The 18,392-nt window shown below is 41.6% G+C and overlaps 2 protein-coding genes across 3 annotated transcripts; one reads left to right on the top strand and one right to left on the bottom strand.

Annotated features, from left to right (window-relative positions):
• Positions 1-1,782: 1,782 nt before the first annotated feature.
• On the top strand, positions 1,783-8,279 carry sox10 (SRY-box transcription factor 10). 2 transcript variants are annotated; one of them, XM_048246053.1, is made up of 4 exons: positions 1,783-1,932; positions 4,609-5,463; positions 6,465-6,619; positions 7,371-8,279. In XM_048246053.1, the coding sequence occupies exons 2-4, from the start codon at positions 5,033-5,035 to the stop codon at positions 8,183-8,185; spliced, it is 1,401 nt and encodes a 466-aa protein (XP_048102010.1). In that variant the 5' UTR covers positions 1,783-1,932; positions 4,609-5,032; the 3' UTR covers positions 8,186-8,279. The 2 variants fall into 2 exon arrangements, with proteins under 2 accessions (XP_048102010.1, XP_048102009.1); XM_048246052.1 differs by having other exon boundaries at positions 6,465-6,727.
• Positions 8,280-11,970: 3,691 nt separating this feature from the next.
• polr2f (RNA polymerase II, I and III subunit F) lies at positions 11,971-18,296 on the bottom strand. The gene is made up of 5 exons (XM_048246051.1): positions 18,139-18,296; positions 17,684-17,753; positions 16,869-16,999; positions 13,709-13,780; positions 11,971-12,913 (listed from the first exon to the last, which is right to left on the bottom strand). The coding sequence occupies exons 1-5, from the start codon at positions 18,156-18,158 to the stop codon at positions 12,823-12,825; spliced, it is 384 nt and encodes a 127-aa protein (XP_048102008.1). The 5' UTR covers positions 18,159-18,296; the 3' UTR covers positions 11,971-12,822.
• Positions 18,297-18,392: the final 96 nt, after the last annotated feature.

Below are 18,392 nucleotides of genomic sequence, written 5' to 3'. Positions count from 1 at the left end.
AAAGGGCGCAAAGAAAGGAGTAGAGAGGGAATGCGAGAGAGAGAGAGGGAGAGAGAGAGAAACAGACAGAGAGATTCACTCATGGCTAGGATTCCTTATCAGAGTCAACATTCATGGATAATGAAAAAAGAAGTGATTTTTGGGGAGGGGGGTGTTGTGAGATGGAAATACAAGGGGTTATTGTTGAGCAGAACAGCGCGTGTATTTGTGTGCGCTTGAGCCGTAATATTCCCCCGTCTCTCTTCTCTATATTTTCTGCAAATGCTGTTTGGTTTTAAATGTGTGCTCTGTGTAGCTAAGTGACTGTGCACTGATGCAATTATAAAACTAACACATAGTATGAAGTGACGCAGTGTTTGCTCTGGGATTATATTTCAACCCAACATAGCAGAGCAGAGATTGTAAATCTTGAAGCAGATACTGTATGTTTCAGTAGACGACGATGAATATAGATTTCTTAACTGTGTAAGGTATTTTGGCTTATCAAATATGCAATACAACCGAACATAAACACATACAGACAAACATGTTGTTATGAAAACTCCAAGCTTTCCAAGAATCTCGGTACATTGCACAGTCAGATATGTTTCTGTCTACTTCTTCTTCATATAACTAAAAGTTCATAACCCCACACATTGGTATTACATAGCCAAAATGTGCGTTTACGTAGGCTACAGTGTACAATATAGGAAAGCGACTATGCGTCATGCGTAATGGAACGGAGATGCCGCTGCGCACAGCAGGTGCGCCGCGACCTGGATGCGCAAGCATGCCATTGGCCCTACTTGTCTCCGGTACAGCTCATGAGAACTAGCCCACGGCGTGCCCCACGCTTTCGACTCCCCTCTGCCCCTAAGGCAAACAGGCCGGGAGAAGCCAGCTCCAACAACGCGCCCTGTGTGATGCCCTGGTCACCACACAGCTAATTCACCTTTCATCCCGGACCACTTTTCACGACTTAAATTGAGCACTTTCAGGTGCGCTGGTAGTGAGTGTGTCCATCTCGTGATTAAATAGGCCTATTAATGTACAGTGCAAAATCAAACCCACGTGGTAAACACACAGACAACACGTTATGCCCATATTTACAAAAGTACAGGCCTATTAAGATTGAACAAACTTTAATAATAACTACAGTGCAGACATCATAACTTAAATTGCACAATTAAGCGAGGTTATTGCATACACTTTTACTAATATCTTCGCATACTTAGCGATGAGAATAAACAAATATAGCCTACATAGCCCAAATATCTGTGGATAAATATATAAATGCAGCCTACATAAATATCTATGGTTAGTATTTACCCACCCGAAAACATTAAGCCTGTGCTTTACAGACACGTAGGCCTAAAGCGAAAATTCTGTTATATTTTACACAAATGTAGGCCTATAGGAATGTGTAAATCTATACATTTAATATGTTTAACTATTCATGTAATTTAATATTGAGCGGCACATCGTTTTGTACAGAGCAACATGTTTTTCTCGGGATCAACATGTGTCAATTTATTTAATCCTTTTCGACAAATATTCGTATATCCAGAATTTGTGTAACTCTAAAATCAAAAAGCACAAATTACAAATCACACAACTTTCTAATGCATTTCGAAAAGTCTATCGGAATCGGCCCTATTGCCTCAGAAATCCCGCCCCACGGGGCGAGATATTGGAGAATGCTCAACAGCCAATCACAGAAGGGGCTGGAGTGTAAGTTTGCTGCTCCTTTAAGATTTTTTTTCACAAAATGTATTTTTTTCTCTTTCCTCACACAACGGAGCTCTTTAAGCCCCAGTGTGCGACACAGAGCGGGCATTCATAGCGGGGCAGCGCGAGCGAGGGGGCTGGGGAGTGAGCGGGAGCGTCACTTTGGGAACTCGGGAACTCACGGACTCTAGTGCTAAGCGGGCGACCTCCTTTTTCAATACAGAAGTAAGACGCTTAGCATTTCACAAATTTCTTGCGTTGTTTATCTTTTCTTTCTGAATCTTTCTGTGGCTCGTAATGTTAAGGGAATATTTTACATGTTTTGTCTTGATGAGAAATTGCGTATTATAATTATTATTATTGTTATTATAATTATAATTATTATTGGCTGTGTAGTTGCAAATGGCTAAATTCAGTGTTATTGACATTCCCAAACTGACGTTATTTCACTTTCAACTGGTCTAGGGGGATTAACATTTGCTGAAATGGGTTTACGCAGCTTTCTTCGTGTGTTGAGTTCAATAGTTCTTGATTGTTATAAACTGCATAGTCTATGTCACTAACTGAATGGGAAAACTGTAGGAAAAATAAGACATTATCTTATGTCCTTTTGTCATGTCTAATTACACAGCTGAAACACATTTTAGGAAGAAAAACAACTTCGCCAAAAAAGTTCGGATTATTTTTAAACCTTGACCCTTTAATCGCAAATAACCACAGCCGCCTCTAACTGAAGCACAGTTAGAGAGTTACAGTTGTTCATAAAAGAAAACTTTTTATGCATACGCCCATTCAAAAATATTTAAAAAGTTCAGTTAAGCAGTACAGTGTCGACATATCTAAATGCAGACAGAATACCTGAATGAGGCCACGATGTCTATCTCAACATCCATAGAACGTTGCCTAATTTTATTTTTTCTCAAAGCAGAAACGTGCTAGGCTGTTACGGGACCTGGCGCATCTGACATTTTCAGGTTTGTCTGGTATATTAGGTTGCTTGTTACGCTTGGCAAATGGGCGACATAAATGCACTGTGCAACAAATGAAACGAGGTCAAAACCATTTTGGTCAGGTTGTTCAAGAATCAAAATGTCTTAGAATCTGCCGCAAACGACTGAATCAACGTTGTGGCATAACTAGGATAGGTTGCACATGACATTTCGAACCAAATAACATCAACCACTGTTAATTAAACTGAACAATTCTTAGCTACAAACGAAGTACTTTGCATAACCACGCAGGAATTTGGGACAAGTTATTGCCAAGTCAAGCGATGAAATTAGCAGTTTGTCATCACGTTATATTGCTCTGTATTTCTAGGACTGGACTATAGCCTACGTTTACATGGGAAATTATCATCTGGTGGGTAAAAGACACTCAACATAAACAGAAATATAAGTAATTAGGCTATGCTATGTTCATAGTTCTGCTGCACCAAATATGACAGATTGGCATGGCTCACTTATTTCACATAGCCAAAAATATTTCAGTTGATGAATGAATGAATAGGCTACATGGAAAATGCAGTAATGTAACCTAAACACAGCATTTACGCACAATTAAAAGTATTTACATAAAAACAGAAAACTGCCCATAAAACTAGATGGAAAACATAAGGTGTGTATAGTGACTAACACAGTGATCCTCTGTTTCGAGTGCAAGCGTGCGAGCCGCAGTAGCACGTCATATGGCTCACCGACCTCTTTCCGCAAAGGCATTCCCCTTTTCAGTAGGAACAGGGAAATGAAGAGCATTTACTCCGACATGGCAGAGATCTCTTGGCTTGAATGTCGTCGGTGACAAAAACAAAAAGACTCCAAGCATCAGATAACCCATGATCCCATTATAAACCTGATGCAGTAGGCTACTGGAATCACATTTGGCAAATCAATTTTAGCACAAATACTTGTCTGGTTTGGCAGCAGCACTTAACTTTCTCAAGTTTAATCGGCCCAACTGTACTTGGATCTTAATTAAAAGCGAATTGGCTGGAGACATGCTGAATGACATATCCCATTTCATCACTGTTACTGGACCACGGATAGTTGCATTCATTAAACAGTTTCTATTTGAGTATGGCGCTCTCGAGATAAGCTTCTTGTTAGAACGCGTTAAGATGCCTAAACACCAGCAAATCCAGCATCTGCTGAATACGAGAAATGTAGCTTCATGGAAACCACTAAACGCAGACCCAATATCCAACGGGCACATTTCAATTAAAGCCAAATTGAGTCACATTTAATGGGAACATTATTTCTCATTAAGTAAATGTCAATGTGTTTGTCATTACCAGTATCAAAACATACAGGTCACGGCCCGTAAGGACTGCCTTCGGTCCGTGGACAAAACCTAACATTTTCCCCGCAATATATACTACTCCTTCACTCACAAACAGCCTACAGTTCACAGACGCGGATACACACATATAGGCCTAGCCACACGCTGTTTGTATTTCCAGCGTCAGGCCCATGTTTATCTAGGAGTTCCGCGGCATAAAGCCCAGCCCTGTGCTGGTGCGGGCGCATATTATTCCAACACTTGCTCTCCAGGGAGCTTGCAATAACTGTCAAACCTTAAACAGTAGCTTGTTAGCGGGAGGGAGGCCTGGGCTAGAAAAATATTCAGATCGAGCCAGAGCGACCAGGGTAAACTGACGCACGCACGATTGCGACGTGGCCCTAATATGTAAGATTGCAATACATTTCTAAAACTTTTTGAAAACATTCTTTTTGAACATGTATTCAGTTCGCCTCGAATTTCTAATCAGATAGAAATTATAGAATATATATGAATAGCTTAAATCTCAAATTCAGTCAAATGTAATCTGATATGTTAGTAAAGGTGTCATGGATGTACTGTTATCATGTATATGACATACCCAATTTCTATTATTCTTGGCAGGTGTTTACTGTTAACGTGTGGTGTAAAACAGACGTGAAGACAACATACACACACACAAGTGGATTACCAGACAGCGGATTGAGAAATCAGCTCCCTGAGGTTTTACCAAATTTAAACCATTCAAAGGCGCGTAAAGCGTGGGACTGCACCCGTACGAATGGAAAGAACTTTAATGTGCAATTCGAATAGAATTGCGGAGAGAAGACTGAGAGTTGAAACTGATTGGAAATTTATATAAACAATTTTCGAATGGATAAAATAAATTAATAAACGTATTGGCACAAAAGAAAGCAAATCTCTACCAAGGGAAAGTATTGATTCGGTACAACCCTACGTAGTCACTCCGACAGAAAAGCAGCAGAGCAATAAGTAGCCTGCTTTGTGCAACGTTTCCAGGAGAAAGTTTATTATAGTGAATAATAAGATGTCGGGAGAGGAACAGAGCTTGTCTGAGGTGGAGATGAGTCCTGGCGTATCGGATGATGGCCACTCCATGTCTCCTGGCCACTCCTCGGGGCCTGCAGGTGGAGCGGACTCACCTTTGTCTGGACAGCAGCCACAGCTGTCATCGGTTGGAGAGGAAGGTGGCAGCAGGGTCTCCATCAAGTCTGACGAAGAGGATGACCGCTTCCCCATTGGTATTCGCGAGGCGGTAAGCCAGGTGCTGAACGGATACGATTGGACGCTAGTGCCCATGCCGGTGCGCGTGAACTCAGGAAGCAAGAGCAAGCCGCATGTGAAAAGACCCATGAATGCCTTCATGGTGTGGGCGCAGGCCGCGCGGCGAAAACTCGCTGACCAGTACCCTCACCTGCACAACGCCGAGCTTAGTAAAACATTGGGGAAATTGTGGAGGTAAGTCCAGGATGCAGAGCCAACAGACACTCCCCCCACAGTTGTGTCAAGATAAGAGTTCATAAGGCAACGGTGTTTCTCGGGCATAGATGAGCCTATAGACTAACACTGTGGAGATTTTCGGAATTGCTAGCTAATCCTATTCATGCAGTGTGGATCCTTAATGTAAAGACCTAAATGATTAGCAGGCAGTCAAATTAATACGGTAATGTACCATACTTTTAAGTGTAAGCCTGTTCTTTGAGGAGCCCTTGTAGTAAGTGAGAATCTATATATAGACATCCTCCGTTAATCAACGCTTCTTCACATAAATAGCAACATAATGACATTAACCAAATAGATGATAGACATTTGAAAGGCTAGCTGCAAATTGGCAAATCAGTCAAATTAATCCTATAATCTACATTTGGTGACAAAACAAAGTGGGTCTGTCGACAAATCACTAGATGTATTTAGGCACACTTAGGCCAGCCGAACTATTAACCTTATTCCTAAGTCCCTACATTAACCAGATAAAGACTTCACCAAGAAGATTTCATAATTGACCAGAAAGAATGATATGAGATTCAAAGGTCAGCCTTTTCCCATCCTAATCCCTATTGTCCTATGGCCCAATTACATCCGAAGGCACTTAAATTGAATTACAGGTCCTCAAGAAAAAAAATGATGACTATTGTGGTGTGCAATGTGGCTCATAGGCTACTATGCTTTGAAAATGTTCCAAAAGTCATTTAACCTCTAAAAGTAACTTCACATCTAACAAACACCACAGGAAATAATTTGTTATCTGAATTAAATAAGGTTGTGTCAAAGTCAATGGCCCCTTTTATTTAAGGTTAGGGTGTCAGGAGGGTCATTAAATTAAGATGTGTGGGGCTGATCCAATTTCCAACCTCAAGTGTAACCAATGGTATATGGACCAGCTATATGTATCAGGAATCTATTAGTAATGCAGATATGGACCACTCACATTCTCACTCTGTGTGCGTTCACCTTCTCAGGCTCTTGAATGAAAATGACAAGCGGCCCTTCATCGAGGAAGCAGAGAGGCTGCGGAAACAGCACAAGAAGGACTACCCGGAATACAAATACCAGCCGCGCCGCCGGAAGAACGGCAAGCCCAACTCCAGCACTGAGGCCGATGCCCACTCAGAGGGTGAGGTCAGCCACAGCCAATCACACTACAAGAGCCTCCACCTAGAAGTGGCCCACGGCGCAGGGGCAGGGTCTCCACTGGCCGATGGGCACCACCCCCACGCTGCAGGTGTGCCACAGATGACTCTCTCTGCCACCTCTGTGTCCTTTGACTGCACCTCACAGGGCCCGCCACTGCTCCCACACACACTCTCTCTCTCCTTAAAGGGGCTCAGACATGTGTAGAACGCCAAGATTGATGTGTTTGTCACCTTGAGATAAGTCTTGTGTGGTGCTTACCTGTACATACTTCTGCAAAGCTCAATATTTGTCCCTCTTTGTGTCTTTGTATGTGAAGCTAGTTACTTTTAGATCATCGCAGTTTCTGCATTTGAGAGGTTTATTTAATTTACCGTTAAACAACCTCCCAACACTGTGTTTAGTGTTGTGCAAAGGTCTTCTGGTAACTCAGAGGCCAACTAATGACGGGCATCTTTTGCCTGTGTTAATAGGAATAATAAGAATTAATCCCCTGAAAACGTAGATCCCTGTGACTGAATAAAAACATTTGAATGGTTTTGGCTGCTGACACAGGAAACTGACAATGATCTGTTAATGTCTGCGCCCCTTTAAAACATCATGACAGGCCAATTACACAATCAGGCCAATCTACCACTTACTTGCACTTACTCTACTTGCCTTGCTAAGTCCAGGTGTATTATTTTCTTGTTCCTTTCCATTACTGTGACTGAAGTTCTTTTTTTTCCTTACAGGCCAGAGCCACAGTCCTCCAACGCCCCCGACGACGCCCAAGACTGAGCTGCAGTCCGGGAAGTCCGGCGAGGGGAAGCGAGAGGGTGGCGGAGCCGGAGGCTCCCGTGGGGGCCTGGGCGTGGGAGCCGATGGGGGCTCCGGGTCAGCGTCCGGTGCCGGCAAGCCCCACATCGACTTTGGGAACGTGGACATCGGTGAGATCAGCCACGACGTCATGGCCAACATGGAGCCGTTCGATGTGAATGAGTTCGACCAGTACCTCCCACCCAACGGGCACCCGGGCGTTGGCGGTAGCTCGGGGGCTGCCGGGGCGGCGGGCTCGTCCGCCTCGCCGTACGCCTACGGCATCTCCACGGCCCTGGCGGCGGCCAGCGGACACTCGGCCGCCTGGCTGTCCAAGCAGCACCAGCAGCAGCAGCAGCAGCAGCAGGGGCACCACGCCGCCTCGCTGGCCTCTGACCCGTCCAAAGCCCAGATCAAGAGCGAGGCTGGCCCGCCGGTGGGCCACTTCGCCGGGGAGGCGGGCAGCAGCGGCTCCCACGTCACCTACACCCCGCTCAGCCTGCCCCACTACAGCTCGGCCTTCCCCACGCTGGCCTCCCGCGCCCAGTTTGCCGATTACGCCGACCACCAGGCCTCGGGCTCCTACTACGCCCACTCCAGCCAGGCCTCGGGGCTCTACTCGGCCTTCTCCTACATGGGGCCCTCGCAGAGGCCCCTCTACACAGCCATCACAGACCCCTCCAGCGTGCCCCAGTCCCACAGCCCCACGCACTGGGAGCAGCCCGTCTACACCACCCTCTCGCGTCCTTGACAGAGACCTGGAGAAGAAGAAGAAGAAGAAGGAGAGGAGGTGGAGGAGGAGGAGGAGAAAGAAGGTGGCGGAGGAGCGGGAGGAAGAAGAAGAGGAGGAGGAAGGAGAGGAAGAGGACAGCGCCTCGGCGTCCCACAGCCTTCACATCACAGAGCGGACGGCTGGAGAGCTGGGGAGATGCAGCCCAGTCCGACCCACTCTGGTCCGGTGCCAAACCAGACAAGCCAGCAGGGCTTCGGGGTGACAAGTGGGGCTTGGAGTTCTTGGGGTAACATGGAGTAGTGTACAGTACACAGTTACTTACTGACGGCTAGGTAGTACGATTTGATTCATTGTTTGTGAATGGGGGAGTGTGGGTGTTGAAATAAGGAATGATGCCAACAATCAAGACAGATTTGTCATTTTAAACATGGAATTAAAATAAAAGAAGTAGTGAAAATGTTTATTGTAACAACCCCATTTATATCTCAGGCATAATGTAACAGGACACGTACAGTGTCTTCTTCAAGGCTTATCATTTCCAAGTATTTGTGTATCCTCTCAGTGTGAGGAAGTGCCTTCATGATACAGACACTGTGTAGTGTAATGGGAAGTTTGTCACTGCATTGTAGGGAGTACTAATAAACATGACCAAAGTTTTGAGACCAAAACTTTAAAGACCAAGAAATTAACTGGTTTTAAAATAAGCAGGCCTCCACTTATATATATATATATATATACATTGCCATTGCCATCATACTCTTAGGTCAGTTACTTTTCTATTTGGAAACCATATAAACAACAAGACTATGGTGACTGTTAGCATTTCCAATTCGATCTCGTTGAGCAGTTCTCTCCAGCACTGACTACTGATGTAATTCCGAACTGCTATAGGAAGATACTATTTTACAGACCTGGGACAGACACTGAAAGACAATATTATGTGTACATTCATAGGCGTTGATAATTGTTTTAAAACAGTAATCTTTTTCTATTAACCAAAATAAAGGTCTTATTCATTAATCATAATACAGTATTTTTCATGTAGTCGTCCATGTAGTGTTTAATATTAATGTCAATGTTGTCAGTTTTTGTTGCCATTACTACACTGAAAAGTCTGCACCACTGCCCTTCAATTTTTATATTCAAAATTTGTTTGACATTCAAAATGTGTATATACTTCAGTGTCAAATTATAGTTTTGTAGATACTTGTTATGTAACTTTTTTTTTGCTCTCTTTTAAGTGCTTATCTGTAGTTCAACAAAGTGAAGTCCATTTGCCTGAGATTGTGTGAGACAAAATGAGAAAATAATTGTAACAGAAAACAAATTACTGTTAACCTCATTGTCACATTAGACTAATGTTTATAATGGCATGAAATACAATGATCATTCGACTCACCCACACACACATCATTCAGGAGAGACTGTGGATAACTTCAGTGATTAAACCATGACCTGTGCATTTAGACTGTTATAACGTATGGATGTTGTCAATGTGTGGACTGTGCCATTTTGTCAGAGGTGGACTGTAAAAATGAATCAAAGCGATTTAAACCCATGCCATTTCCAAGCCAGAGGACCAGTAATCTGCACAGATTTAATCGTCCATTTTGGGTGCCATACAATACGAGTTAAACCTTACACCATGGTTACACATAGGTTCAGTATTTATATAAGAAATATAAGAGGGACAGTTATTTAATGTATGTTCCTTTCATCAGACTATTAATTTAAGTAATTTCTCTATATCCTTGTTTGACCCAGTGCAAGATAGGGTACCATCTTGATATCATTGCAATCTTTCACTTCGTTGCCTGATGTCTTGCCTTTCGTAGTATTATAAGCAAAAACATGTTCGTTATATATTACAAATTTTTTATTTATATTTGCTGGTATTATGTTTTGTTCACTGTTAACTGTTTTTTTGTTTTCCTTATATGTTGAAAGCCTATGACTGATACTGTTATATGTTATTTTGTACTTTCTCAGCTACATTGCCAGCAAACCAGAACACCAATGTAAATAGTAGAGATGAAACTTTAGAGACAGAATGACTAATGAATTCTCTCACACTAAATAAATCTGTACGCTTCCTGCTTTTGTAAAAAAAAAAAAGGATCTCCAGTGGTGGTTCATAAAGTGGCCCTTCAGTTGGGGTCAGGCAAATATGGGACAACCAGGGGTTAAGACAGAAATCCCAAACAAATCACAAACACAATGACATCAGTGACCAGTCTAAGGGTGCCCAAAAGGAACTTCTGTACATTTTTTTTATGGCAGAACGTTGGTAGCAGTTCCACTTCATGCGATAGAGTACAGTCAACATGTCTCTGAAGCAGCATGCAATTCTCCCCGGTCCCTACCACACATTCTTTACAGAGGCCTACAGAGAATACCATACAGACGACGCAGTACCTGACAGTACTGATGAGGCCACAGTTCCCTGTCATGCTGCTTTTAGGGCACAGCCATTGCCTTTGGTGTACAGTGTGTACATGTATCGCATGTACGTATGCATGTTCGCAAATATGTTTGCGTGGTTGTGCGTTCTCTCTGTGCGTATGTGTGTGTGCGCGCTACGGGTTAAGCCTGATTCCTAATTCCCTTCATTTAATCGGCTGTGTGATACTTTAGTAAGACAAAGAGCGCCATTGAGCCAGAGCTGAGGGAGGGGGGCCAAGGGCAGGAGATGGAGAGGGGGAGGGGGGGTGATGAGGGAGCCATATCCAGAACTTTGCTGTGATACAAAGGGACTCTCATACATGGAGGGCACACAGTCTCAGCACACCCTGCTCCTGCCCTCCTCTCCCTCACCCCCCCACCACCACCCTTACTGCTTGCCTCCCCTCCTCTCCCCGGCCCTACCCTCCCCTTCCCAGGTTGAGAGTGTAATGGGATTAAAACATTCCAAGACTGGAGAGGACGAAAGAGAAACGGAGAAACATGGGGCAAAGTGGGACGTGGAAGTGTTGAAGAAATGAGATGGAAGTCAAAAGACCTAAGCTTGAAGTGCACAGCAAAAATGGCTGCAGGGGAAAGTAACCAAGTGAAATTTGATCTCCTATAATGTCACCAATAGGACTTTTTTTAAAAAACATTTTTATCTCCCACAGTTAGTTCTCGCATAGCTTTGACAAAATATATGTATTTCATGACTGATAATGCCAACACACACACTGTAACGCAACTGCTTGATGTTACACTTCAATTTGACCCATACCAAGGTCTGTATGAGTGTGCTCTTTCTCCTGTATACCTCACAATCTACCATCTTTCCACATCATAGGGTAGGGCTGCTTGTTGTCTTGGAAACACAACCCCTCCGCCCCCTATGAAACAATGAATGGCCTATTTGTTTATTTGTTTGTTTGTGGGGGTGTGCGGTGCAGAGTAAACTCCTATAACCATCAGTTCAAGAAAGGATCAGCACACTATGGCCCAGTAACACTGTGAAATAAACAAACCAACTGAGTCATGACCGTAACATTTGGATGCATTTCAGTGGAGTAGTCCACCTCACCATGGCACTCTACAGAAGTTGATTTCAAGTGACGTATTGAGGTGTGCAGAATCACCACAGACAGGAAATGCAGGGTGTGGAACTGGGGAGGCATGTTACAGGGCAACAGAACACACAGTGTGCTTCGTCACGTCAGTGTGACTCAAGATATTGATCCACCAAGAAAAACATTTTCCTAACGAGAACTTATGGGTATCAGATATCCAGATTTGGCCCAATGAGTTCAAGAACTCATTATGTCCTGTACAAGAGAAATTCTGATCATTAATAAGTCAACTACAAATTCATATTTATGAAACTTTATTTTATGTGTTAAACAGCATGGAGGTTTTTAACCATTTATTGGGGATGTTTTTGTTTGTAACTAGTTATTGTATCACCCTCAAATTCATATTGACACACTTGTGCAAATGTAATTTGGTGTCAGAAACCCATGATATGGAACAGCATGAGCAGCATAGCACCAATTCGGAAAAATGAGCAAATTTCTTTATCAGCGCTCAAAGTAGTGCTGCTGATGTTTCGGAAGGCTTTGAATTGCCTACTGTGGTGTTGGCGTTTGCAAGGTTGTATTTTACCCATTACCTTCATAGACAATAAAGGTTAGTTTTTCAGAGAAAACCCTCTTGAATCACATATATCAGTGATAACAGACCCTTATGTATCAAATGTATTTATCTGAAACCACAACATATATGTGCGGCATTAGGCCTGTCCATATAATTTACCTACACAAGAAAACTCATACACAAATTCAAAGCAATTTCTTACAAAACATTTTTAATAACTACTTAAAATAAAGAGAAACTCAAAACTATTCCACACTGCTGTGTTCATACCCATTCTTTTCTCCTGATTCAGAAGTCCACCTAGTGGAGGAGAGGTGGGCATGCAGCAGAAAGTTCCAGATGGAGAGCTGGGGGTTGGACCACTGATTGATTGAGCAGCCAATCAAAACAATACCATTTTGTGTTCATTTTGAGTGATAACTGGGACCTCTGTTTATGGTTGACGTGTGAATCAATGTCTTTTTTCCAAACTTGCTTTTTTCACAACAGCTGCAGTTTGGGTCTTGGAGGATTGGTCTGATTCTTTAGGGTGCAGGTGTGCTTGGTCCTGCTTAGGTCAGGTCAGCTTAGTCTGTTATGATAAGTTCATCACAGCCCCAGTCCTCATAACTTCCATCAGGCAGGTACCTCCTGATAATAATTGGGATTTTTCTGCTCCTGTGGAAATGAAACAGAACAAAATATACACAATCCATATCTACAGTATATACCAGTTTTAGCTTTTCACTTAACCACGGGTACAGCCGTGGCCCACTGGTTAGCACTCTGGACTTGTAACCGGAGGGTTGCCGGTGCGAGCCCCGACCAGTGGGCCGCGGCTGAAGTGTCCTTGAGCAAGGCACCTAACCCCTCACTGCTCCCCTCGAAATGCCCGTTGTAGCAGGCAGCTCACTGCACCGGGATTAGTGTGTGCTTCACCTCACTGTGTGTTCACTGTGTGCTGTTTGTGTTTCACTAATTCACCGATTGGGTTAAATGCAGAGACCAAATTTCCCTCACGGGATCAAAAAAAAGTATATACTTATACTTATATACAGCTCATTCCACTAGTGTTCATCAGTGAGCAAACCTCATGCCTCCCAAGGGCAACTGAATTTTCTTGTACATTCATTACTGCATTTTACCTTTGCTTAAATAGTTAACAGTAGTTCTTTAACCTACAGTATGTATTACATTAAAATGACTACAACACTATGACTACAACACATCACAAAATATTCAGTTGGGCTTTATCTCAAGGTATTATGACTAATCATCTGCCAATATCCAGCAGCAGCACTCAGGACAGGACATTTCCACATTGTAAACAACATTAGGCACTTTCCTTTGGTGCTATTTTCAGAGATAGTTTGGGAAGTGCGTGTACAATCAGATGCTCTTATAGAAAATATCATAGCTGGAAAAACATCACTAAACATAAAGAAAATATTGAGGCAGGCGGTTGTAACTCACTTCAGCTCCTTCATGGCAATCTGAAGTGGGTCTGTTTCCCCTTCCAGCTCCACCATAACTGGGGCACACATACTATGAAAGGAAAGAAATTATTTTCACTTTTGTCAAACTTCCAGTCAAATATAGACTTTAACAAGCTGATTTCGCCAACATGCTTTCACTAACATTAGACAACAAATAGGTAGCTTCACAGTTAGGGTACTTTATTTCACGAGAATAAAAAAGAAACCTTCTTGAAATATCATTATTTATGTTTTTTTTGTTTGTTTGTTTATGCTACATCTGTTCAAGGACAAAAAATGTTTTATGGTTACTGGTCATTTTACAATAAATGTTCCAATGTTATGAGTGTGTTGGAGTGGACATCGGACATTCACAATCAGTATACAGTTATTTTATACTGACTGGTTATAAAAGTTGCATCATAATACAATGGGAAATAAGTATTGAACTCGTCAACATTTTTTTTTAGTAAGTATATTTCCAATGACTATTCACATGAAATTTTTACCAGACATTAGTATTAACTCAGGAAATCCAAACATTAAAGTCTGTAAATAAAGTTATGTGTATCAAAGTGGAATGACACAGGAAAAAAAAAGTATTCAACGCGCAAACTGAAATTTCTTAAATACTTTGTGGAAAATTCTTGTAATGACAGCTTCAAGACATTTTCCTGTATGATAAAACTAATCAGTCGCAGTATTCAGGTATTTTAGCCCATTATTCCAAACAGATAGCCTTAAATCTTGAAGATTCCGGGGTGCCCTCTTGTGAATCCTGATCTTTAGTTCCTTATACAAATATTAAATTGGATTTAAGTTAGGGCCTTGATTTTGTCTCATCCTCATCATCCTGGTGGATGGTAAGATTCTCCCAGATAAAAATGGCTCCATTTATTGTTCCTTCAACTGTAGGAAGTCTGCCAGAGCCATGAGATGAAAAACAGCCCCACACCATGATGCGCCCACCTCCAAACTTCACTGCTGGTATAATATTTGTAGGGTGATGTGCAGTGCCATTTCTCCTCCAAACATGGCATGTAGTATTACAGCCAAAACCTTCCATTTTGCCCTCATCTGACCAAACTACATTCTCCCAGTATTTCACAGGCTTGTCCAAATGTTGTGTAACTTTAAACAACCTTCGTCATGCCTTTTCTTTAGTAATGTCTTGCTGGGTGAGCGTGCATAGAGACCATGGTGGTGAAGTGCATTGCCTATGTTTTTCTCTGTAACAAGTGTACCTGCTACCTCTAGCCCTGCTGAAAAAAAAAACCCCAGCTAGAAACCAGCTTATGCTGGTAGCTGGTTTTAGCTGGTCTTTGCTGGTTTTCTTCCAGCTCTTGCTGGTCTTTGCTGTAGTTGCTGAGTAGTTGGTTGGGCCACCAGGTGGACATGATGGCGGGACCATCTGAGGTAGCTGCTTATCCTGGTGTAAGATGGTCATGATGGTGACCACCATAGATATTAGAAAGCTAGATACCGCATTGGGATCTTGAACATATGTAAATAGCGCCGCCACATTGGTTGGGGCCACAATCACTGGAGGCCAATGGAAAAACATGTGACAGACAGGTGTCTCTTATTGCCAGAAAGTGTTGCCCATAGACAGTAAGGTGTTTGCCCCCAGCAATATGGCGGCCACGTTCATGTATGCCAACTAATAGAACTCAACGGACAATGCTGTATCTAGCTTTCTGATATCTATGGTGACCACCCTGCCAAGCTTGACATTGGTGGTATAAGATGGTCAGGCTGGTTTGCTAGAATGACCAACATAAGCAGGCATGGCCATTTAAACCAGCAATGTAAGACCAGCAACACCAGTTAAAATGACCAGCTTGAGGTAGTACAACAAGCAAAACCATCTGAATTACCATCGTGAATGGCCTCATTGGAAATATACTTATTGAAAAAATGTTTGACGCCTTCAATACTAATTACACACTGTACTTTCTATAGCATGTTTACAAGAGTTGGAGTGGACAAAACATGTTTGGTAGAAAACTTTTGTGATTACTTTTGTGATTTAAATTGTATCTGTTGTTGTTTTGTTTTTGGGTAGTTACTTAGTTTAATACATATCTCCAGTATATTCAGTATATTCTTTGCTAAATAAGTTCAACCAGATCAGCAATATTTGTTATAATATCATTTATTTTTGATATATTTCTATATTTCAAATACTCACTATTTCCGTTCAAATTATGATCATATGATATGATATGTGCTTTCTTCAACATCACAATTGTAACATATTACTGAATATCTTCCAGCTTTCTGTCCACCGTAAAAATGTTGTTAATACGTGTTGAAGTGGTGTAATTTTAAAAATCGACTCTATTTGGATTAAAATGACAGAAAGATGTGTTTTGTGCCAACAAATGGTATTTTTGCAGTTCTTTTCCCAGCTGTCAATGTGATGATATGTCTAGATATTAATAATAACATAGTTATTAATCACATATTTTGAGACACACAAACATGTATGATAATGTCAAGTGCTTACCCTGAGTGTGCAATGACCCAAATGTAGATATACATGGTAGGGAATTTTTTTTTTAGAGCTGGACATTTATTTTCAGAGCTCCTTTTTCTTTCTATCGGAATAATTTTGCGTTCCCTTGCAATAAGTTTTGCGTTTCCACATAATACTTTTGAGTTCTCTTCACCTATTGTGAGGGAGCTCAAAAGTATTCTTTGCAAATGCAAAAGTATTGTGAGGGACCCCTAATAGCAGCCCAAAAAATAAATCCCCACCTCAATAAGAATAATTCCCACCAAGAAATGGCCTAATGAATTTGGCTAATGAATGGCCTAATGAATTTGGCTAATAAACCAGAGGTGCGTTCAAATTTTTAAACAGATTTCTGTTTGCCTTCAGTTCTCGCCGAACATTTGTAAACACTTGCAAACTTGTCTAAGGAGGTAGTTCTCCGTGAACATACAGTGGACCTGGACGTGAGCTTTACAAAGTGTTACCATTACAATAGAATGTTTACACTAAATCTTTCCAATTTAACTGTTTCGAGAAAACATGTTTGCCAGGAACTTTTGCCACTGTTTGCCAAATTTGAACGCTCCTCAGTACTTCATGAAAACATCAAACAAATCAAATAGAATCAACTGAAGAGTCCTGATAACCCTTTTTCACTCACGCAATCTGCAGGGCTCGAGTTCCTAAGACTCGTGCTCGCTCATACTTGGTCATGTAAGGCGTGGTAATTCTTTTCTGATTAGCTTGTTGTCCTTCCCCAGCTGGTAGAATCTGTACATTCTCCTGGTCTTCCTATAGTGAAGAAGTAAAATGATACCTACTTTATAGGGCAATACTGAAGACAAAGTATGACGGAACACAAAGTTCATTATAAATATATATAGCCTATATACATGTTTTAGTTTATATTCATCATGATCTACCTTTATGACTTTGCATACTTTTGACATCATTAAAGACAACTTAATTATTTTAAATTGAATTGAGTGGAAGAAAAACAGCTGAAAATGTATGGGAATTCCTTCAAGACTGTTAGAAAGAAAAACACATTTCAGGTGACTATGTCAAGTTGATTGAGAGACTGAGCAAAAGGGGTCTGTCTACTATATGTACATTGAAAGTCAATTCTTTGCTTTCTTTGCACTTTTTGCTATTATATGATATTACTACATCATTTCATATGTGCTACATAACCGTCTGTATTGTTCTACTTGTTGACTAAAAAATAGTCAAAGTAAAGAAGAAAAAAAACAACAAGACGTTGGTGTCCCCAAACATTTGACTTGTAGCCTACTGTACTTTGAGGGGGACATGTCCCCTCCAATATTCAAAACAGATTTATGTTAGCTCCATGGCTACAGCCTTGTTGCAAATGCAGTGTTGCCAGGTGCAGGTTAAAATTATTGTGTAGATAGGTAGATATACTTTCCTTCAGAAAGAGTTAATATTTGAAAGTGCACTATTCATTTAACTTACATCCTCCGCGTTCTCCAAGTCATCTAACCCTTCATCTTCTTCCCCATCGTCGAAATCTCCGTCATCGAAGCTATCAGAACAAAGTGAATCGGTATATATTACAAGCGTATACGCGTTTCAAGGAAAAACATTAATGAACGAAGCGAAGCAGTCTGAATGGGTCGAAGTGCCAAGTAAAAACAGTCTAACGTTGACATCACATGTAAGCTTCTCTATCGCACTGAGCTTTCGCAAAAGACTTCCAAATCAAAAGTGAAATTTGCCTCAAGTCTTATCGATCACCTACGTTAACAATAGCTTTTACAACGTATTATCCAACATGGATCACGCTCCCGTTAGCCGTCTAACTTTGCTAGGGCATCAGGATAACAAGCTATTTAACATTACTGTTCCCATGCGAGTTATATTAATGCAGTCAGCAAGGTATTGTCGTTAATGTTGTGTATTTTACTCACTTGTCTTCGTTGTCAGACATTATTTACTCAGACTGGGTATTTGACTTGATAACCAAATGTTCAACTTGTTCAAAATGTGGAGGCACCAGAAAACACACGAGAATGATGTCGACACTTTCAACTTCCGCCTTTATCATACACTTCCGGTCGTCTTAGTATTCCGTGTAAAACACAATACCATGAAAAACAATTCCGACGAAGCCAATCAAATTAATCTATGTTCTGTCTTTTCACCTGAAACTAAAACAAATGTA

The sequence above is a fragment of the Alosa alosa genome, chromosome 6, assembly GCF_017589495.1.
Source record: "Alosa alosa isolate M-15738 ecotype Scorff River chromosome 6, AALO_Geno_1.1, whole genome shotgun sequence".
Lineage (NCBI taxonomy): Eukaryota > Metazoa > Chordata > Actinopteri > Clupeiformes > Clupeidae > Alosa > Alosa alosa.
Note: the sequence above shows the minus strand (reverse complement) of the source record. Positions and strands in the feature narration are given on the sequence as shown.